Consider the following 24503-nt stretch of genomic DNA (forward strand, 5'->3'; position numbering starts at 1 on the left):
GATAGTTGTATGTAACGAGACGAGCTTGCTGAGAACGAACATTAGTCCAACATTACGTGATTTTTGTCATTGTTTATCAAGAATATGCGTGATTCATTAGGGCTGGAAACATCTTCACATTCGTTCTGTTGCTTAAGAAGAATCTGTTGACTTGGAAACTAGATATTTTCTGATACAATGTTTCTTTCGAACGTTTCCTTCTGGTTATTCTCCAATGACTGATATTCACACGTCTTTCATGTGACAGAGAACAGCTCCTCTACCCAGCAATGATTTGGCACATTTGACATTGATCTTGGTATTGAAATATGATGACACACTTCTGTAAAGTAATTAACTTCCTAATTTCTTTTGTGGTTTTGACAGTCACAGTAGGTGTCAAAGTTATTCATGTCTTTTATTATACAGCTTTGCTTGTCCTATAGGCTGTTTGTTTATTTGTCTGCCACTTTAGGTCTGTTATTGTAACAATAACAAAACATCATATCATTATAAAGTCAATATTTGTGCTTACACGTCTTTTGTAGACTTGTCATGCATCTCAGAATATTACAATATTTTTTTGAAGTCGTCCTGAAAAAATAAACATATTTGTTATGAAATGTCAGACACATTACTTTAAGTTTGTTGTCAAGGGCCTATAGCAACTGGATGGGCTTATCGTTTGTATTTGTTTTTTGTTTGTTATCAGCATAACTAGGGTGTGACTATCTAACAGGAAATGACCTGTATGGCTACCTCTCCTTTCTACCGAAATAATAAAAGGAGGAAGGAAAGATGTACATGAAAAAGACAGTATAGCCTTTAGCACGTGCTGTCAACCTAAGCTTCTTCTAAGTCTATTACTCAGTCAGAGAGAGAGAGAGAGAGAGGTCACACCAGTGGTACAGGTCTATTATAACCCTCAGTCAGAGAGGAGAGGTGTGACGTCATTCTGAAAGGCACAGGGGCACTCAATAAGGAAGTGGCACTAGTTGTGAGCCAGCACCTCAGACAGATGGGAGGGCAGACAGACAGTATATTGTCAGTAGTTGTCAATCTCCAATAGAAAACCATTACTGTTCGATTTGGCTGGGGTTTGAGTTAGTCGTTCATCAATGTTTTGTATGTTTTGTTTTTTTGTTAAGTGCTAGAGAGTCGTGTCCAGTAAAGGAACTTCATACCAGCCACGCACCTGGAAATTCATTTTAGTTTCAGATTGAATTTTTTTGTTGTTGAATCAAACCACTTTTCCCTCCTTCCACTTCACTTTTAAAACCAACTCACCATGTTTGAGCTCTGTCATTTAGGCTCCTGACGTTTTGACAGTGTTTTACAGTGGAGTATCCATTGGGCTGAACAGAATGCTACTGAAATAGATACAGGCCTAAGGCCAGCATTGAGTTGACATGTGTTTCCTAGGCAGGGGCCTTTGCTGTGGTTACAGTATCCAGTCCACTACTACTGGTAGTGGCCACAGCTCAAGTAGTAGTATTATTTCTATTCGCAGCATAAAATGGCTAGTATACTGTTTCTGAGTACTGCAGATCCTGCTCTTTAGAACCAATACACGTCAAACATCCTTCCTCCATAACTTACTCCATGTTGATCTTCCATAACATGTTTTTCTCAATTTAGGAAAACATCACCACATTTTGGGGGGGGGGGGGGGGAGTTCCTCCAACTACTATGGGTTCAGGTCAAAAACAGTGCATCTATATACGGAATAAATAGGTTGCCATACCATTTACATTTACATTTACGTAATTTAGCAGACGCTCTTATCCAGAGCGACTTACAAATTGGAAAGTTCATACATATTCATCCTGGTCCCCCCGTGGGGAATGAACCCATAACCCTGGCGTTGCAAGCGCCATGCTCTACCAACTGAGCCACACGGGACCATACCAGACACAGCCCTAGGGAATGTCCACTGTGAAATAGCTTGTTGGGAGTAGCTTTAAGTCCTGTTAAACCCCTGCCTTTTGTAGCTGACGTGTATCTGCTACTGCTGTAACACTGCTGTTATGTGTAGGACTGCAAGCTACTGCTTTTATGTGTAGGTCTACAAGCTACTGCTGTAACACTGCTGTTATGTGTAGGCCTACAAGCTACTGCTGTTATGTGTAGGCCTACAAGCTACTGCTGTTATGTGTAGCCCTAGAAGCTACTGCTGTTATGTTTTGGCCTACAAGCTACTGCTGTTATGTGTTGGCCTACAAGCTACTGCTGTTATGTGTAGGTCTACAAGCTACTGCTGTAACACTGCTGTTATGTGTAGGCCTACAAGCTACTGCTGTTGTGTGTAGGCCTACAAGCTACTGCTGTTGTGTGTAGACCTACAAGCTACTGCTGTTGTGTGTAGACCTACAAGCTACTGCTGTTGTGTGTAGACCTACAAGCTACTGCTGTTATGTGTAGGCCTACAAGCTACTGCTGTAACACTGCTGTTATGTGTAGGCCTACAAGCTACTGCTGTTGTGTGTAGGCCTACAGGCTACTGCTGTTATGTGTAGGTCTACAAGCTACTGCTGTAACACTGCTGTTATGTGTAGGCCTACAAGCTACTGCAGTTATGTGTAGGCCTACAAGCTACTGCTGTTATGTGTAGGCCTACAAGCTACTGCTGTTATGTGTAGGCCTACAGGCTACTGCTGTTATGTGTAGGTCTACAAGCTACTGCTGTTATGTGTAGGCCTACAGGCTACTGCTGTTATGTGTAGGTCTACAAGCTACTGCTGTTATGTGTAGGCCTACAAGCTACTGCTGTTATGTGTAGGCCTACAGGCTACTGCTGTTATGTGTAGGTCTACAAGCTACTGTCGTTATGTGTAGCCCTAGAAGCTACTGCTGTTATGTGTAGCCCTAGAAGCTACTGCTGTTATGTGTTGGCCTACAAGCTACTGCTGTTATGTGTAGGCCTACAAGCTACTGCTGTTATGTGTAGGACTACAAGCTACTGCTGGTATGTGTAGGCCTACAAGCTACTGCTGTAACACTGCTGTTATGTGTAGGCCTGCAGGCTTCTGCTACACCATTGTTATGTAACCTCATGTTCATCTGAGTTGTTGTCAATTAGCATGGGGTTATCTATCGGTTGGGTTGGATGGGTGGGCTATAGTCTAAGGTCAACATTAAACCTGTCCTTTTCAGAGGGCACAGAGAAGGTCCTACTGTACTTTTCAAACTGTCAAATCCTCTCACATCTACATAGTGCCTAGGAGTTAGGGATTGGGGGTCTATAGAGTAGGTCAGAAAACATTTGTAGTGTTAGCTGACCTAATGCACAGCATTAAGATAATCATCAGTCTGTTGTGTCATGCAGCAGCTTTAAATAGAAGTGAAGGCCAATCCTCCAATCTGCCTAATCATGTTGCTCAGTAGCGTGGTCACTCGTTCAGCCGGTCGGTCCCTCCCCGGGAACTAACGGACATCTGTGAAGGCCAATCCTCCAATCTGCCTAATCATGTTGTGTTGCTCAGTAGCATGGTCCCTCGTTCAGCCGGTCGGTCCCTCCCCGGGAACTAACGGACATATGTGAAGGCCAATCTGCCTAATCATGTTGCTCAGTAGCGTGGTCCCTCCCCGGGAACTAACGGACATCTGTGAAAGCCAATCTGCCTAATCATGTTGCTCAGTAGCGTGGTCCCTCCCCGGGAACTAACAGACATCTGTGAAGGCCAATCCTCCAATCTGCCTAATCATGTTGTGTTGCTCAGTAGCGTGGTCCCTCGTTCAGCCGGTCGGTCCCTCCCCGGAACTAACGGACATCTGCCAACATTCACATGATATAGAGGAACATACAGAAACATTTCTGTACACTGTCCAAGACGATACACATACACAGTACTGCCTATCTACACTGAGTGTACAAAACATTAGGAACACCTTCATAATATTGAGTTGCACACCCACCTTTTGTCCTCAGAACAGCCTCAATTCGTCGGGACATGGACTCCAACGAGGTGTCAAGCGTTCCACAGGGATGCTGACTCCAATGCATGCTGACTCCAATGCTTCCCACAGTTGAGTCAAGTTGGCTGGATGTCCTTTGGGTGGTTGACCATTCTTGATACACAGGGAAGCTGTTGAGCGTGAAAAACCCAGCAACGTTGCAGTTCTTGACACACTCAAACCGGTGCGCCTGGAACCTAGTACCATACTCCGTTCAAAGGCACATCAATCTTTTGTCTTGCTCATTCACCGTCTGAATGGCACAAATACACAATCCATGTCTCAAGGCTTAAAAATCCTTCTTTAACATGTCTCCTCCCCTTCATCTACACTGATTTGAAGTGGATTTAACAAGTGACTTCAATAAGGTGTTCCTAATGTATTGTATATCTTATTGTACAGTGGATATCTGATATTACTGTAGTTGGACGTAGAAACTGAACTGGGGCAACGGCTCCTTAGAATCAGTGGATTATTTTATCTATGATTCTGTTTGTCCCTGTTTGATGTATAGCCTGGTATTTAGGTGTTTTCTGTTTGTCCCTGTTCGATGTATAGCCTGGTATTTAGGTGTTTTCTGTTTGTCCTGTTCGATGTATAGCCTGGTATTTAGGTGTTTTCTGTTCGTTGTATAGCCTGGTATTTAGGTGTTTTCTGTTTGTCCCTGTTCGATGTATAGCCTGGTATTTAGGTGTTTTCTGTTCGATGTATAGCCTGGTATTTAGGTGTTTTCTGTTTGTCCCTGTTCGATGTATAGCCTGGTATTTAGGTGTTTTCTGTTTGTCCCTGTTCGATGTATAGCCTGGTATTTAGGTGTTTTCTGTTTGTCCTGTTCGATGTATAGCCTGGTATTTAGGTGTTTTCTGTTTGTCCTGTTCGATGTATAGCCTGGTATTTAGGTGTTTTCTGTTCGATGTATAGCCTGGTATTTAGGTGTTTTCTGTTTGTCCCTGTTCGATGTATAGCCTGGTATTTAGGTGTTTTCTGTTTGTCCCTGTTCGATGTATAGCCTGGTATTTAGGTGTTTTCTGTTTGTCCCTGTTCGATGTATAGCCTGGTATTTAGGTGTTTTCTGTTCGATGTATAGCCTGGTATTTAGGTGTTTTCTGTTTGTCCCTGTTCGATGTATAGCCTGGTATTTAGGTGTTTTCTGTTTGTCCTGTTCGATGTATAGCCTGGTATTTAGGTGTTTTCTGTTCGATGTATAGCCTGGTATTTAGGTGTTTTCTGTTTGTCCCTGTTCGATGTATAGCCTGGTATTTAGGTGTTTTCTGTTCGATGTATAGCCTGGTATTTAGGTGTTTTCTGTTTGTCCCTGTTCGATGTATAGCCTGGTATTTAGGTGTTTTCTGTTCGATGTATAGCCTGGTATTTAGGTGTTTTCTGTTTGTCCCTGTTCGTTGTATAGCCTGGTATTTAGGTGTTTTCTGTTTGTCCCTGTTCGATGTATAGCCTGGTATTTAGGTGTTTTCTGTTTGTCCCTGTTCGATGTATAGCCTGGTATTTAGGTGTTTTCTGTTTGTCCCTGTTCGTTGTATAGCCTGGTATTTAGGTGTTTTCTGTTTGTCCCTGTTCGATGTATAGCCTGGTATTTAGGTGTTTTCTGTTTGTCCTGTTCGATGTATAGCCTGGTATTTAGGTGTTTTCTGTTTGTCCCTGTTCGATGTATAGCCTGGTATTTAGGTGTTTTCTGTTTGTCCCTGTTCGATGTATAGCCTGGTATTTAGGTGTTTTCTGTTTGTCCCTGTTCGTTGTATAGCCTGGTATTTAGGTGTTTTCTGTTTGTCCCTGTTCGATGTATAGCCTGGTATTTAGGTGTTTTCTGTTTGTCCCTGTTCGATGTATAGCCTGGTATTTAGGTGTTTTCTGTTTGTCCCTGTTCGATGTATAGCCTGGTATTTAGGTGTTTTCTGTTTGTCCCTGTTCGATGTATAGCCTGGTATTTAGGTGTTTTCTGTTTGTCCTGTTCGATGTATAGCCTGGTATTTAGGTGTTTTCTGTTTGTCCCTGTTCGATGTATAGCCTGGTATTTAGGTGTTTTCTGTTCGTTGTATAGCCTGGTATTTAGGTGTTTTCTGTTTGTCCTGTTCGATGTATAGCCTGGTATTTAGGTGTTTTCTGTTTGTCCCTGTTCGATGTATAGCCTGGTATTTAGGTGTTTTCTGTTTGTCCCTGTTCGATGTATAGCCTGGTATTTAGGTGTTTTCTGTTTGTCCCTGTTCGTTGTATAGCCTGGTATTTAGGTGTTTTCTGTTTGTCCCTGTTCGTTGTATAGCCTGGTATTTAGGTGTTTTCTGTTTGTCCCTGTTCGATGTATAGCCTGGTATTTAGGTGTTTTCTGTTTGTCCCTGTTCGATGTATAGCCTGGTATTTAGGTGTTTTCTGTTTGTCCCTGTTCGATGTATAGCCTGGTATTTAGGTGTTTTCTGTTTGTCCTGTTCGATGTATAGCCTGGTATTTAGGTGTTTTCTGTTTGTCCCTGTTCGATGTATAGCCTGGTATTTAGGTGTTTTCTGTTTGTCCCTGTTCGATGTATAGCCTGGTATTTAGGTGTTTTCTGTTTGTCCTGTTCGATGTATAGCCTGGTATTTAGGTGTTTTCTGTTTGTCCCTGTTCGATGTATAGCCTGGTATTTAGGTGTTTTCTGTTCGTTGTATAGCCTGGTATTTAGGTGTTTTCTGTTTGTCCTGTTCGATGTATAGCCTGGTATTTAGGTGTTTTCTGTTTGTCCCTGTTCGATGTATAGCCTGGTATTTAGGTGTTTTCTGTTTGTCCCTGTTCGATGTATAGCCTGGTATTTAGGTGTTTTCTGTTTGTCCCTGTTCGTTGTATAGCCTGGTATTTAGGTGTTTTCTGTTTGTCCCTGTTCGTTGTATAGCCTGGTATTTAGGTGTTTTCTGTTTGTCCCTGTTCGATGTATAGCCTGGTATTTAGGTGTTTTCTGTTTGTCCCTGTTCGATGTATAGCCTGGTATTTAGGTGTTTTCTGTTTGTCCCTGTTCGATGTATAGCCTGGTATTTAGGTGTTTTCTGTTTGTCCTGTTCGATGTATAGCCTGGTATTTAGGTGTTTTCTGTTTGTCCCTGTTCGATGTATAGCCTGGTATTTAGGTGTTTTCTGTTTGTCCCTGTTCGATGTATAGCCTGGTATTTAGGTGTTTTCTGTTCGTTGTATAGCCTGGTATTTAGGTGTTTTCTGTTTGTCCTGTTCGATGTATAGCCTGGTATTTAGGCGTTTTCTGTTCGATGTATAGCCTGGTATTTAGGTGTTTTCTGTTTGTCCCTGTTCGATGTATAGCCTGGTATTTAGGTGTTTTCTGTTCGATGTATAGCCTGGTATTTAGGTGTTTTCTGTTTGTCCTGTTCGATGTATAGCCTGGTATTTAGGTGTTTTCTGTTCGATGTATAGCCTGGTATTTAGGTGTTTTCTGTTTGTCCCTGTTCGATGTATAGCCTGGTATTTAGGTGTTTTCTGTTCGATGTATAGCCTGGTATTTAGGTGTTTTCTGTTTGTCCCTGTTCGATGTATAGCCTGGTATTTAGGTGTTTTCTGTTCGATGTATAGCCTGGTATTTAGGTGTTTTCTGTTTGTCCCTGTTCGATGTATAGCCTGGTATTTAGGTGTTTTCTGTTCGATGTATAGCCTGGTATTTAGGTGTTTTCTGTTTGTCCTGTTCGATGTATAGCCTGGTATTTAGGTGTTTTCTGTTTGTCCCTGTTCGATGTATAGCCTGGTATTTAGGTGTTTTCTGTTTGTCCCTGTTCGTTGTATAGCCTGGTATTTAGGTGTTTTCTGTTTGTCCCTGTTCGATGTATAGCCTGGTATTTAGGTGTTTTCTGTTTGTCCCTGTTCGATGTATAGCCTGGTATTTAGGTGTTTTCTGTTTGTCCCTGTTCGATGTATAGCCTGGTATTTAGGTGTTTTCTGTTTGTCCCTGTTCGATGTATAGCCTGGTATTTAGGTGTTTTCTGTTTGTCCCTGTTCGTTGTATAGCCTGGTATTTAGGTGTTTTCTGTTTGTCCCTGTTCGATGTATAGCCTGGTATTTAGGTGTTTTCTGTTTGTCCCTGTTCGATGTATAGCCTGGTATTTAGGTGTTTTCTGTTTGTCCCTGTTCGATGTATAGCCTGGTATTTAGGTGTTTTCTGTTTGTCCTGTTCGATGTATAGCCTGGTATTTAGGTGTTTTCTGTTTGTCCCTGTTCGATGTATAGCCTGGTATTTAGGTGTTTTCTGTTCGTTGTATAGCCTGGTATTTAGGTGTTTTCTGTTTGTCCCTGTTCGATGTATAGCCTGGTATTTAGGTGTTTTCTGTTTGTCCTGTTCGATGTATAGCCTGGTATTTAGGTGTTTTCTGTTCGATGTATAGCCTGGTATTTAGGTGTTTTCTGTTTGTCCCTGTTCGATGTATAGCCTGGTATTTAGGTGTTTTCTGTTCGATGTATAGCCTGGTATTTAGGTGTTTTCTGTTTGTCCCTGTTCGATGTATAGCCTGGTATTTAGGTGTTTTCTGTTTGTCCTGTTCGATGTATAGCCTGGTATTTAGGTGTTTTCTGTTTGTCCCTGTTCGATGAATAGCCTGGTATTTAGGTGTTTTCTGTTTGTCCCTGTTCGTTGTATAGCCTGGTATTTAGGTGTTTTCTGTTTGTCCCTGTTCGTTGTATAGCCTGGTATTTAGGTGTTTTCTGTTTGTCCCTGTTCGATGTATAGCCTGGTATTTAGGTGTTTTCTGTTTGTCCCTGTTCGTTGTATAGCCTGGTATTTAGGTGTTTTCTGTTTGTCCCTGTTCGATGTATAGCCTGGTATTTAGGTGTTTTCTGTTTGTCCCTGTTCGATGTATAGCCTGGTATTTAGGTGTTTTCTGTTCGTTGTATAGCCTGGTATTTAGGTGTTTTCTGTTTGTCCTGTTCGATGTATAGCCTGGTATTTAGGTGTTTTCTGTTCGTTGTATAGCCTGGTATTTAGGTGTTTTCTGTTTGTCCCTGTTCGATGTATAGCCTGGTATTTAGGTGTTTTCTGTTCGTTGTATAGCCTGGTATTTAGGTGTTTTCTGTTTGTCCCTGTTCGTTGTATAGCCTGGTATTTAGGTGTTTTCTGTTTGTCCCTGTTCGATGTATAGCCTGGTATTTAGGTGTTTTCTGTTTGTCCTGTTCGATGTATAGCCTGGTATTTAGGTGTTTTCTGTTTGTCCCTGTTCGATGTATAGCCTGGTATTTAGGTGTTTTCTGTTTGTCCCTGTTCGATGTATAGCCTGGTATTTAGGTGTTTTCTGTTCGTTGTATAGCCTGGTATTTAGGTGTTTTCTGTTCGTTGTATAGCCTGGTATTTAGGTGTTTTCTGTTTGTCCCTGTTCGATGTATAGCCTGGTATTTAGGTGTTTTCTGTTTGTCCCTGTTCGATGTATAGCCTGGTATTTAGGTGTTTTCTGTTTGTCCCTGTTCGTTGTATAGCCTGGTATTTAGGTGTTTTCTGTTTGTCCCTGTTCGATGTATAGCCTGGTATTTAGGTGTTTTCTGTTTGTCCTGTTCGATGTATAGCCTGGTATTTAGGTGTTTTCTGTTTGTCCCTGTTCGTTGTATAGCCTGGTATTTAGGTGTTTTCTGTTTGTCCCTGTTCGATGTATAGCCTGGTATTTAGGTGTTTTTCCCGAACATGTTACCTGATGCTCATTCAAATAGCAATCCAAATCAAATCCATCTTGATGGTATTAAATTGGAACTACTGTAGGACAAACCTTTACCAAATCTCCGGTAATACTTTGTAGTGTACAACATATAGTTCAGCAAGCATCGTGTGCACTACAACATAAGTTACTAATGAACAGAGAACAAGACATTTTAAAATGACTGAGGATAGAACACAATAGGCCTTCTTCCCACTGTGTTGTTCTTATCCCCCGGCTAGACTGGTCACACATAGCATTTGTTAACCCTGAGCTAACAGACAAACACAACATGCGACCGATGTCAATAAGACACTTTAACAATCTATTTCTTCTTGTTTCTAGCTTGGCATTTGATTTCCAAATAGCGATGTTAGTATAAACCTCCCACATCGGGAAACAATGTCAACAAAACCTCCATCTCTATTTCCATCGTGGTCCTGTCAGTTACTGTAGGCTGTACTGTATTCAATGCTGTAGGCAATATTGACACTGTACACTAATTAAATTGACAGGAGGGCGACGGAGGTCCTAATGAAGAGAATTAGCTTAACTCATGGTGTTGGGGCCTTTTGTCTGCTTGTGTTGGCATGAACTCTGCATGTCAATCTCAAAGTAGAGAGGAGAGAGACTGCATCACTACATGTCTTTTGTGAGAGGTATTGACATGTCGAAAGCACCGAGCTGTCTGTGTTTAAACGGCTAGTGCACAGCTCAGACACCCATGCGTACCACCCCCCCCCCCCGTGCAAGACAAGCCACTTGAGGTCTCTTCACAGACCTCAAGTCCAGAACAGACTCTGGGGAAACGCACAGTACAACATAGAGCCTTGACTACATGGAACTCTATTCCACATCAGGTAACTCAAGCGAGTAGTAAAATAGAATTAAAAAAACAGAAAAATACACCTTATGGATCAACGCAGATTGTGAAGACACACACACACACACAGGCGCACACACACACTACACACAGGCGCACAAACACACTACACACATGTACATAGTAATGTTTTAATATTGTGGTATTAGACCATTTGGATTGTAGATAGTTTTGGTCATGTACAGTATGTGGACAGCTGCTCGTCAAACATCTCATTCCAAAATAATGGGCATTAATATGGAGTTGGTTCCCCCTTTGCTGCTATAACAGCCTCCACTCTTCTGGGAATGCTTTCCACTAGATGTTGGAACATTGCTGCTATAACAGCCTCCACTCTTCTGGGAAGGCTTTCCACTAGATGTTGGAACATTGCTGCTATAACAGCCTCCACTCTTCTGGGAAGGCTTTCCACTAGATGTTGGAACATTGCTGCTATAACAGCCTCCACTCTTCTGGGAAGGATTTCTACTAGATGTTGGAACATTGCTGCTATAACAGCCTCCACTCTTCTGGGAAGGCTTTCCACTAGATGTTGGAACATTGCTGCTGTAACAGCCTCCACTCTTCTGAGAAGGCTTTCCATTAGATGTTGGAACATTGTTGCGGGGACTTGCTTCCATTCAGCCAAGGGTATTAGTGAGGTCGGGCACTGATGTTGGGTGACTAGGCCTGACTCTGTTGGATGACTAGGCCTGACTCTGATGTTGGGTGACTAGGCCTGACTCTGATGTTGGGTGACTAGGCCTGACTCTGATGTTGGATGACTAGGCCTGACTCTGATGTTGGATGACTAGGCCTGACTCTGATGTTGGATGACTAGGCCTGACTCTGATGTTGGGTGATTAGGCCTGGCACGCAGTTGGAATTCCAATTCATCCCAGAGGTGTTCGATGGGGTTCAGGTCAGGGCTCTGTGCAGGCCAGTCAAAAGTATTGGTTTAATAGTGTGTTGTATTGTAGTTATGTAGTGGTGTGATAATGTATTCTATTGTAGTGGTGTGATAATGTATTCTATTGTAGTGGTGTGATAATGTATTGTAGATATGTAGTGGTGTGATAATGTATTCTATTGTAGTGGTGTGATAATGTATTGTAGCTACAGTATGTAGTGGTATGATAATGTATTGTAGTGGTGTGGTGTGATAATGTGTTGTAGATACATTATTACACCACTTCATACTGTATTGTAGATACGGTATGTAGTGGTGTGATAATGTATTGTAGATATGTAGTGGTGTGATAATGTATTGTAGATACAGTATGTAGTGGTGTGATAATGTATTGTAGCTACAGTATGTAGTGGTGTGATAATGTGTTGTATGTAGGGGTGTGATAATGTATTGTATGTAGTGGTGTGATAATGTGTTGTATGTAGTGGTGTGATAATGTATTGTAGATACAGTATGTAGTGGTGTGATAATGTATTGTAGATACAGTATGAAGTGGTGTGATAATGTGTTGTATGTAGGGGTGTGATAATGTATTGTATGTAGGGGTGTGATAATGTATTGTAGATATGTAGTGGTGTGATAATGTATTCTATTGTAGTGGTGTGATAATGTATTGTAGCTACAGTATGTAGTGGTATGATAATGTATTGTAGTGGTGTGGTGTGATAATGTGTTGTAGATACATTATTACACCACTTCATACTGTATTGTAGATACGGTATGTAGTGGTGTGATAATGTATTGTAGATATGTAGTGGTGTGATAATGTATTGTAGATACAGTATGTAGTGGTGTGATAATGTATTGTAGCTACAGTATGTAGTGGTGTGATAATGTGTTGTATGTAGGGGTGTGATAATGTATTGTATGTAGTGGTGTGATAATGTGTTGTATGTAGTGGTGTGATAATGTATTGTAGATACAGTATGTAGTGGTGTGATAATGTATTGTAGATACAGTATGAAGTGGTGTGATAATGTGTTGTATGTAGGGGTGTGATAATGTATTGTATGTAGGGGTGTGATAATGTATTGTAGATACAGTATGTAGGGGTGTGATAATGTATTGTAGATACAGTATGTAGTGGTGTGATAATGTGTTGTATGTAGGGGTGTGATAATGTATTGTAGATACAGTATGTAGTGGTGTGATAATGTGTTGTATGTAGGGGTGTGATAATGTATTGTAGATACAGTATGGAGTGGTGTGATAATATGTTGTATGTAGGGGTGTGATAATGTATTGTAGATACAGTATGTAGTGGTGTGATAATGTATTGTCGATACAGTATGTAGTGGTGTGATAATGTATTGTAGATACAGTATGAAGTGGTGTGATAATGTGTTGTATGTAGGGGTGTGATAATGTATTGTAGATACAGTATGAAGTGGTGTGATGTGTTGTATGTAGGGGTGTGATAATGTATTGTAGATACAGTATGTAGTGGTGTGATAATGTGTTGTATGTAGTGGTGTGATAATGTATTGTAGATATGTAGTGGTGTGATAATGTATTGTAGATACAGTATGTAGTGGTGTGATAATGTATTGTAGCTACAGTATGTAGTGGTATGATAATGTATTGTAGTGGTGTGATAATGTGTTGTAGATACAGTATGTAGTGGTGTGATAATGTATTGTAGCTACAGTATGTAGTGGTGTGATAATGTATTGTAGTGGTGTGATAATGTATTGTAGTGGTGTGATAATGTGTTGTAGATACAGTATGAAGTGGTGTGATAATGTATTGTAGCTACAGTATGTAGTGGTATGATAATGTATTGTAGTGGTGTGATAATGTGTTGTAGATACAGTATGTAGTGGTGTGATAATGTATTGTAGCTACAGTATGTAGTGGTATGATAATGTATTGTAGTGGTGTGGTGTGATAATGTGTTGTAGATACATTATTACACCACTTCATACTGTATTGTAGATACGGTATGTAGTGGTGTGATAATGTATTGTAGATATGTAGTGGTGTGATAATGTATTGTAGATACAGTATGTAGTGGTGTGAAAATGTATTGTAGATACGGTATGTAATGGTGTGATAATGTATTGTATGATGTACTGTTTTAATTAGGATTTGTTTGTGACGTAATTGCCTTAATCTTGTTTGGACAACAGGAAGAGTATCCTTAATAAATGCAAAATAGAAAACTAATGCTGGGGAAGAGATGGCAAGTCACCGTCCCCAATGGTGTCCTATTCCATATATAGTGCACTACTTTAGACCAGAGCCCTATGGAACCCTATTCCTTATATAGTGCACTACTTTAGACCCGAGCCCTATGGAACCCTATTCCCTATATATAGTGCACTACTTTAGACCAGAGCCCTATTGAACCCTATACCCTATATAGTGCACTACTTTAGACCAGAACCCTATTGAACCCTATACCCTATATATAGAGACAGGCACTGTGTTGGTGCCAGATACTGTGTTGGTGCCAGTTGTGAAGTTTCAGCATGACCTATTATGTAGGCCATTCACAACGAGCCTTTAGGGTGATGGGCCATTCACAACGAGCCTTTAGGGTGATGGGCCATTCACAATGAGCCTTTAGGGTGATGGGCCATTCACAACGAGCCTTTAGGGTGATGGGCCATTCACAACGAGCCTTCAGGGTGATGGGTCATTCACAACGAGCCTTTAGCGGGATGGGCCATTCACAACGAGCCTTTAGGGTGATGGGCCATTCACAACGAGCCTTTAGGGTGATGGGCCATTCACAACGAGCCTTTAGGGTGATGGGCCATTCACAACGAGCCTTTAGGGTGATGGGCCATTCACAACGAGCCTTTAGGGTGATGGGCCATTCACAACGAGCCTTTAGGGTGATGGGCCATTCACAACGAGCCTTCAGGGTGATGGGTCATTCACAACGAGCCTTTAGCGTGATGGGCCATTCACAACGAGCCTTTAGGGTGATGGGCCATTCACAACGAGCCTTTAGGGTGATGGGCCATTCACAACGAGCCTTTAGGGTGATGGGCCATTCACAACGAGCCTTTAGGGTGATGGGCCATTCACAACGAGCCTTTAGCGTGATGGGCCATTCACAACGAGCCTTCAGGGTGATGGGCCATTCACAACGAGCCTTTAGGGTGATGGGCCATTCACAACGAGCCTTTAGGGTGATGGGCCATTCACAACGAGCCTTTAGGGTGATGGGCCATTCACAACGAGCCTTTAGGGTGATGGGCCATTCACAACGAGCCTTTAGGGTGATGGGCCATTCACAACAATCCTTTAGGGTGATGGGCTATTCACAACGAGCCTTTAGGGTGATGGGCCATTCAAAACGAGCCTTTAGGGTGATGGGCTTTTAGGTGAATGGTGAACACACAGCACCAAGACAGCGTAGCCCTCTGCACCAAGACAGCGTAGCCCTCTGCACCAAGACAGCGTAGCCCTCTGCACCAAGACAGCGTAGCCCTCTGCACCAAGACAGCGTAGCCCTCTGCACCAAGACAGCGTAGCCCTCTGCACCAAGACAGCGTAGCCCTCTGCACCAAGAGAGTGTAGCCCTCTGCACCAAGACAGCGTAGCCCTCTGCACCAAGACAGCGTAGCCCTCTGCACCAAGACAGTGTAGCCCTCTGCACCAAGACAGTGTAGCCCTCTGCACCAAGACAGCGTAGCCCTCTGCACCAAGACAGCGTAGCCCTCTGCACCAAGACAGCGTAGCCCTCTGCACCAAGACAGTGTAGCCCTCTGCACCAAGACAGCGTAGCCCTCTGCACCAAGACAGTGTAGCGCTCTGCACCAAGACAGTGTAGCGCTCTGCACCAAGACAGTGTAGCGCTCTGCACCAAGACAGTGTAGCCCTCTGCACCAAGACAGTGTAGATCAGTAGTGGTACTGGAGTCCTTACCAGGTGTGGTTGACCCTGAAACTGGCAGCCTGTCTGGAAAAAGCCTGAAGTTGCCTGTCTGGGTGCCATAGTACTAGAGATTGTCTCATACATTGTCTCTGTCTCACACTCTAAAACTCAAACTGAAAGCCTGTTTTTAGTTCTTAAATCTATATGGACAAAACAGTGGACGAGGGGTCTAGACCTAGGTGTTATACTTAATACATGATAATACGTTTAGTAGTTGTGTTTGGCATCACACCAGTCTGGTAAACTGATGGGTGGACTACTTCTCTATGTTGATTCTGACTGACACTTCTGATGTTGCCGTGGCGATCATTACATTTTGTCAGCCGTTGATTGTCAAGCGAATAACTACCGGTCTCATAGTAATTGACCATGAATTAACATAAACACATTTTAGCATCTCTTGGCTTCCACATATCGCCGACAAGCCACTGATGCAGACCTTTGGGAACATCTACATATAAAAAAGTCTAATAAATCAATTTAATGTAGCCTCCACCGTCACAATAAATACAATGTTTATTTTAGACGGGTGTAAAGAAACATGATATGTAGAAAATGTAGTCTATTTCAGAAGAACAGAATAGCATACTCTGAGTTGTCCTTATGTTAGGGTCCTGATCTGGCTATGACATGTGGCTGTGGGCTACACTAGTTCATTTAGCAGACAAGATTTGCTCATAATTATGTGGCATTATTTTATATTATGAAGAATATAATTGAACGAAGCTGAATAAAATAGAAATGATATTTTCTCCAAATGATTTGAGGGAGTGAACACATACTGCTATTCTGTGTTGAGCGGAATATAACTGTATATAGCTCCACATTGGTCTGGTACTTCCTGTATATAGCTCCACATTGGTCTGGTACTTCCTGTATATAGCTCCCCATTGGTCTGGTACTTCCTGTATATAGCTCCCCATTGGTCTGGTACTTCCTGTATATCGCTCCCCATTGGTCTGGTACTTCCTGTATATAGCTCCCCATTGGTCTGGTACTTCCTGTATATAGCTCCCCATTGATCTGGTTCTTCCTGTATATATTCAGCAGTTAATAGAGAACAGGTCCTCCTAAATGCTTCATTTAGAGTAATTTATTCAACTTTAGTTGTGGTACAAAACGTTGGGCTATATGTTTTGATTTGTAATACATTCTAAGGCTGCATGATGCGAGTCTAATGATGATTTGAAAAAAGTTTCTTGAAAGATATGAGCTCTACTTTGTTTTTATGCGCAGGCTGTACACACTACATCAGTCTCTCATTCACAATTTGACAAGTACTTGGTAATAAGCCTCAAATTTCCCGTGCGACATCCCCTTTGTTTGGCCGTAATGCCCCCTAAAAAAATGTAGGCCTTTTGCGGCCGTTATGCCCTTGAGCTGAATATAATAATTATAATTTATTGACATTTTTACCGCCTTTATCGCCCTACTTTCAATCTTGTCTCGTTGCTGAAACTCCCCAATGTGCTCGGGAGGCAAAGGTCGCTTCTTAACACCCGCCCACTGCACCCAGCGTGTCGAGGAATCACTGTTCAACTGATACTAACCTTATTAAAACATATAGGACTATGGGCTAGGCTACATGAGGTGTGATCCTAACCTTATTAAAACATATAGGTCTATGGGCTAGGCTACATGAGATGTGATCCTAACCTTATTAAAACATATAGGTCTATGGGCTAGGCTACATGAGGTGTGATACTAACCTTATTAAAACATATAGGACTATGCTACATGAGGTGTGATACTAACCTTATTAAAACATATAGGTCTATGGGCTAGGCTACATGAGGTGTGATACTAACCTTATTAAAACATATAGGTCTATGGGCTAGGCTACATGAGGTGTGATACTGACCTTATTAAAACATATAGGACTATGGGCTAGGCTACATGAGGTGTGATACTAACCTTATTAAAACATATAGGACTATGGACTATGCTACATGAGGTGTGATACTAACCTTATTAAAACATATAGGACTATGCTACATGAGGTGTGATACTAACCTTATTAAAACATATAGGACTATGGGCTAGGCTACATGAGGTGTGATACTAACCTTATTAAAACATATAGGACTATGGACTATGCTACATGAGGTGTGATACTAACCTTATTAAAACATATAGGACTATGCTACATGAGGTGTGATACTAACCTTATTAAAACATATAGGACTATGCTACATGAGATGTGATCCTAACCTTATTAAAACATATAGGTCTATGGGCTAGGCTACATGAGGTGTGATACTAACCTTATTAAAACATATAGGACTATGCTACATGAGGTGTGATACTAACCTTATTAAAACATATAGGACTATGGGCTAGGCTACATGAGGTGTGATACTAACCTTATTAAAACATATAGGACTATGGACTATGCTACATGAGGTGTGATACTAACCTTATTAAAACATATAGGACTATGCTACATGAGGTGTGATACTAACCTTATTAAAACATATAGGACTATGCTACATGAGGTGTGATACTAACCTTATTAAAACATATAGGACTATGGGCTAGGCTAATTTACATCAACAACACAGCTCAGGCAGTAGGAAACTCTCTCATCCATTTATATGCAGATGAAGCAATCTTATACTCGGCTGGACCCTCCCCGGATTTTGTGTTAAACGCTCTACAACAAAGCTTTCTTAGTGTCCAACAAGCTTTCTCTGCCCTTAACCTTGTCCTGAACACCTCTAAAACAAAGGACATGTGGTTTGGTAAGAAGAATGCCCCTCTCCCCACAGGTGTGATTACTACTTCTGAGGGTTTAGAGCTTGAGGTAGTCACCTCATACAAGTACTTTGGAGTATGGCTAGACGGTACACTGTCCTTCTCTCAACACATATCAAAGCTGCTGGCTAAAATTTAAATCTAGACTTGTTTTTTTCTATCGTAATCACTCCTCTTTCACCCCAACTGCCAAACTAACCCTGATTCAGATGACCATCCTACCCACGCTAGATTGCAGAGACGTAGTTTATAGATCGGCAGGTAAGGGTGCTCTCGAGCGGCTCGATGTTCTTTACCATTCGGCCATCAGATTTGCCACCAATGCTCCTTATAGGACACATCACTGCACTATACTCCTCTGTAAACTGGTCATCTCTGTATACCAGTCGCAAGACCAACTGGTTGGGCAGTTAAACCCACTGTTCCTAGGCCATCATTGTAAATAAGAATTTGTTCTTAACTGACTTGCATAGTAAAATAAAAAAAATGTATAAAATCCTCTTAGGCCTCACTCCCCCTGTCTAAGATATCTACTGCAGCCCTCATCCTCCACATACAACACCCGTTCTGCCAGTCACATTTTGTTAAAAGTCCCCAAAGCACACACATCCCTGGGTCACTCGTCTTTTCAGTTCGCTGCAGCTAGCGACTGGAATGAGCTGCAACAAACACTCAAACTGGACAGTTTTATCTCCATCTCTTCATTCAAAGACTCAATCATGGACACTCTTACTGACAGTTGTGACTGCTTTGTGTGATGTATTGTTGTCTCTACCTTCTTGCCCTTTGTGCTGTTGTCTGGGCCCAATAATGTTTGTACCATTTTTTTATTTTGTGCTGCTACCATGTTATGTTGCTACCATGTTGTTGTCACGTTGTTGCTACCATGTTGTCATGTGTTGCTGCCATGCTATGTTGTTGTCTTAGGTCTCTCTTTATTTTTTTTTATTTTTTTACCGTTATTTTACCAGGTAAGTTGACTGAGAACACGTTCTCATTTGCAGCAACAACCTGGGGAATAGTTACAGGGGAGAGGAGGGGGATGAATGAGCCAATTGTAAACTGGGGATTATTAGGTGACCATGATGGTTTGAGGGCCAGATTGGGAATTTAGCCAGGACACCGGGGTTAACACCCCTACTCTTACGATAAGTGCCATGGGATCTTTAATGACCTCAGAGAGTCAGGACACCCGTTTAACGTCCCATCCGAAAGACGGCACCCTACACAGGGCAGTGTCCCCAATCACTGCCCTGGGGCATTGGGATATTTTTTTTAGACCAGAGGAAAGAGTGCCTCCTACTGGCCCTCCAACACCACTTCCAGCAGCATCTGGTCTCCCATCCAGGGCCTGACCAGGACCAACCCTGCTTAGCTTCAGAAGCAAGCCAGTAGTGGTATGCAGGGTGGTATGCTGCTGGCTAGTGTGGCTAGTGTTGTGTAGTCTCTCTTGTTGTGATGTGTGTTTTGTCCTATATTTTTATTTTATTTTTTATTTTTAATCCCTGCAGGAGGCCTTTTGCCTTTTTGGTAGGCCGTCATTGTAAATAAGTATTTGTCCTTAACTGACTTGCCTAGTTAAATTTTAAAAAATAATTTAAAAAATAAACATGAGGTGTGGGACTAGGATTTGAAAAAGTCGCAAAAAAAGGCAAGCTAAGCATCATTCACAAGTGATAGGCTAATATTGTCACCCATTACACTATTCTTGATTTAATCTTGTCTTTACATAAACTACATAATACAGTGTATTCGGAAAGTATTCAGACCCCTTGACTTTCTACACATTTTGTGACATAACAGCCTTATTCTAAAATGTCCTCATCCATCTACACACGATACCCCATAACGACAAAATAAAAACAGGTTTTCAGAAATGTTTTCAAATGTATTCAACACACTGAAATAATTAATTTACATAAGTATTCAGACCCTTTACGCAGTACTTTGTTGAAGCACGCTTGGCAGCAATTACAGCCTCAAGTCTTCTTGGGTATGACGCTACAAGCTTGGCACACCTGTATTTGGGGAGATTCTCCTATTCTTCTCTGCAGATCCTCTCAAGCTGTCAGGTTGGATGGGGAGCGTTGCTGCACAGCTATTATCAGGTCTCTCCAGAGATGTTCAAGTATGTGCTCTGGCTGGGCCACTCAAGGACATTCAGAGACTTGTCCCGAAGCCACTCCTGCATTGTCTTGGCTGTGTGCTTAGGGTCGTTGTCCTGCTGGAAGGTGAACCTTCGCCAAAGTCTGAGGTCCTGAGCGCTCTGGAGCAGGTTTTCATCAAGGATCTCTCTGTACTTTGCTTCGTTCACCTTTGCCTTGATCCTTACTAGTCTCCCAGTCTCTGCCGCTGAAAAACATCCCCACAGCACGATGCTACCACCACCATGCTTCACCGTAGGGATGGTGCCAGGTTTCCTCCAGATGTGACGCTTGGCATTCAGGCCAAACAGTTCAATCTTGGTTTTATCAGACCAGAGAATCTTATTTCTCATGGTCTGAGAGTCCTTAGGTGCCTTTTGGTGAACTCCAAGCAGGCTGCCATGTGCCTTTTACAGAGGAGTGAATTCCGTTTGGCTATTCTATCATAAAGGCCTGATTGGATGAGTGCTACAGAGGTGGTTGTCCTTCTGGATAGGTTCTCCAATCGCCACATTGGGTTCTTGGTCACCTCCCGGACCAAGGAGCTTCTCCCCCGATTTCTCAGTTTGGCCAGGCAGCCAGCTCTAGGAAGAGTCTTGGTGGTTCCAAACTTCTTCCATTTAAGAATGATGGAGGCCACTGTGTTCTTGGGGACCGTCAATGCTGCAGAAATGTTTTGGTACCCTTCCCCAGATCTGAGCCTCGACACAATCCTGTCTCGGAGCTCTACGGACAATTCCTTCGACCTCATTACTGTTTTTGCTCTGACATGCAATGTCAACTGTGGAACTTTATATAGACAGGTATGTGCCTTTCCAAATCATGTCCAATCAATTGAATTTACCACAGGTGGACTCCAATCAAGTTGTAGAAACGTCTCAAGGATGATCAATGGAAACAGGATGCACCTGAGCTCAATTTCGAGTCTCATAGCAAAGGGTCTGAATAGTTATGTAAAGGGTCTGAATACTTATGTAAATAAGGTGTTTCTGTTTTCTTTATTTTTATAAATTCAACAAAAAAAATCTAAAAACCTGCTTTGTCATTAAGGGGTATTGTGTTTTAGATTAATGAGGACAAAAAATTATTTCATCCGTTTTAGAATAAGGCTGTAAAATGTTGAAAAAGTCAAGGGGTCTGAATACTGTCCAAATGCGCTGTATATGTGTGAAATTAGTTTTGATTTAGAATGGACCATTATCATTATTATATGTCTTAAATAGTGAATGGAGGACGCTTTTCCCTTGGTTCATTTTCATGCCAGCCAGCTAGGCTATAGTCCTGTTGTAAAGCGAAACAATTTGCTTAATATTAGGAAAGTTGATAAATAAATATAATATGCCTAGCCTATAGAAGCTGACCCTCCTCTTTTTAATAGAGGCCATCACTCAGTTTTCTCACTCAATTGCATAGCCTATAGAAATGTTGCGCAACATGAGCTCATGGGCTCTCATAAAAAGTTTGATTAGAGGGACAATAGTGCTGAGTACCAGGCAGTCAGCAAGTTTGGTAGGCTACTAATGACCATCAGCATCATCAGAGCTGGGAGAAACCTAGTTACTGTGAGGTCATGACTCGTGACTGCCGGTTTGGCGGTAATAAGGTCACCATAAAAGCCCTAATCTTGATACGTTGATTAATACATGCTGTATTAATTTTGGCATCTTTTACCCACTGTCGTGTGCGTAGATAGCAAGTCAATAGAGCTAACTGGCTAGCTACTACTGTTAGCTAGCCAGATAGCCACAAATCAATTTTAGCTAGCTAGCTACCCACAATGAATTTACATCTACCTTGCATATATATTTACATTATATTTAGGTCATTTTTGCCTGTTTAACTAGCTGGATATTCATTTTGAGAAACACCCCCTATATTCTACGTAGAGCTTTGACATTCCTGTGTAATGAACAGTGCTATATAAATTACATATATTATTATAAAAAAAATTTTTTTTAATGTTCTGTGTTGCAGGAGGCCTTACAAAGAATAATAACTACGTTGGCCAATAAAAATGAGGAGCTCCATAACTTCATGGAAACACTTAGTCACTCTCTGGCTGGTGTCCAGGTAAGACATAACACAATAACATAACACATACCACTCCAGTCAATTACATTAAACATAACATACAGCAATCTCGATATTACAATCTTGTACAGTCATTTCCATTTACCATGGTAATCAATCTATAGACTCTTGCGACGCAGAGATATGGTTCTGGGTTCAGAGGATAATCAATATATACGTGTGTGATTATTTTTGAAGGTGAACTCCCCACAAGCAGTGTCCGACCTGGAGGAGGAGTTTGACATGTTATTCACCGTCCTGGTTGAGGTGAAGGAGAGCATGATCAACCGCATCAAACAGGAAGGGGCCAAGAAGACACAGGAACTACAGGTACCTGACCCCTAACCCCTGACCCTAACCCCTAATCCAACACCATCAAACAGGAAGGGGCCAAGAAGACACAGGAAATAAAGGTACCTGACCCCTAACCCCTGACCTTGACCCCAAACCCAACACCATCAAACAGGAAGGGGTCAAGAAGACACAGGAAATACAGGTACCTGACCCCTAACCCCTAACCCAACACTATCAAACAGGAAGGGGCCAAGAAGACACAGGAAATACAGGTACCTGACCCCTAACCCCTGACCCTAACCCCTAACCCAACACCATCAAACAGGAAGGGGCCAAGAAGACACAGGAACTACAGGTACCTGACCCCTAACCCAACACCATCAAACAGGAAGGGGCCAAGAAGACACAGGAAATACAGGTACCTAACCCCTAACCCCTGACCCTAACCCCTAACCCAACACCATCAAACAGGAAGGGGCCAAGAAGACACAGGAACTACAGGTACCTGACCCCTAACCCAACACCATCAAACAGGAAGGGGCCAAGAAGACACAGGAAATACAGGTACCTAACCCCTAACCCCTGACCCTAACCCCTAACCCAACACCATCAAACAGGAAGGGGCCAAGAAGACACAGGAAATACAGGTACCTAACCCCTAACCCAACACCATCAAACAGGAAGGGGCCAAGAAGACACAGGAAATACAGGTACCTAACCCCTAACCCCTGACCCTAACCCCTAACCCAACACCATCAAACAGGAAGGGGCCAAGAAGACACAGGAACTACAGGTACCTGACCCCTAACCCAACACCATCAAACAGGAAGGGGCCAAGAAGACACAGGAAATACAGGTACCTAACCCCTAACCCCTGACCCTAACCCCTAACCCAACACCTTCAAACAGAAGGGGTCCAAGAAGACACAGGAACTACAGGTACCTGACCCCTAACCCCTAACCCAACACTATCAAACAGGAAGGGGCCAAGAAGACACAGGAAATACAGGTACCTGACCCCTAACCCAACACCATCAAACAGGAAGGGGCCAAGAAGACACAGGAACTACAGGTACCTGACCCCTAACCCAACACCATCAAACAGGAAGGGGCCAAGAAGACACAGGAACTACAGGTACCTGACCCCTAACCCCTGACCCTAACCCCTAACCCAACACCTTCAAACAGGAAGGGGCCAAGAAGACACAGGAACTACAGGTACCTGACCCCTAACCCCTGACCTTAACCCCTAACCCAACACCATCAAACAGGAAGGGGCCAAGAAGACACAGGAAATACAGGTACCTGACCCCTAACCCCTGACCTTAACCCCTAACCCAACACCATCAAACAGGAAGGGGCCAAGAAGACACAGGAAATACAGGTACCTGACCCCTAACCCCTGACCTTAACCCCTAACCCAACACCATCAAACAGGAAGGGGCCAAGAAGACACAGGAAATACAGGTACCTGACCCCTAACCCCTGACCTTAACCCCTAACCCAACACCATCAAACAGGAAGGGGCCAAGAAGACACAGGAAATACAGGTACCTGACCCCTAACCCAACACCATCAAACAGGAAGGGGCCAAGAAGACACAGGAAATACAGGTACCTAACCCCTAACCCAACACCTTCAAACAGAAGGGGTCCAAGAAGGCACAGGAAATACAGGTACTATACACCTTTAGGATGAATTGAAACGCCGACTGCGAGCCAGGCCTAATCGCCCAACATCAGTGCCAGGCCTAATCGCCCAACATCAGTGCCAGGCCTAATCGCCCAACATCAGAGCCAGGCCTAATCGCCCAACATCAGAGCCAGGCCTAATCGCCCAACATCAGAGCCAGCCCGAAGCGCCCAACATCAGAGCCAGGCCTAATCGCCCAACATCAGAGCCCGACCTCAGTAATGGTCTTGTGGCTGA

General features: G+C 42.6%; 1 protein-coding gene across 4 annotated transcripts in view; it reads left to right on the forward strand.

Moving 5' to 3' along the window:
- LOC129869682 (FSD1-like protein) overlaps nucleotides 1-24503 on the forward strand; it is a 97832-nt gene that overhangs the window by 255 nt on the left and 73074 nt on the right. For all 4 annotated transcript variants that reach the window (XM_055944334.1, XM_055861039.1, XM_055861049.1 and 1 more), the window contains exons 2-3: nucleotides 22185-22280; nucleotides 22479-22610. In XM_055944334.1, the coding sequence (XP_055800309.1) occupies nucleotides 22185-22280; nucleotides 22479-22610 (228 nt within the window). The remainder of the gene's footprint in view (nucleotides 1-22184; nucleotides 22281-22478; nucleotides 22611-24503) is intronic.

This window comes from Salvelinus fontinalis, chromosome 2 (genome assembly GCF_029448725.1).
Source record: "Salvelinus fontinalis isolate EN_2023a chromosome 2, ASM2944872v1, whole genome shotgun sequence".
Classification (NCBI taxonomy): domain Eukaryota; kingdom Metazoa; phylum Chordata; class Actinopteri; order Salmoniformes; family Salmonidae; genus Salvelinus; species Salvelinus fontinalis.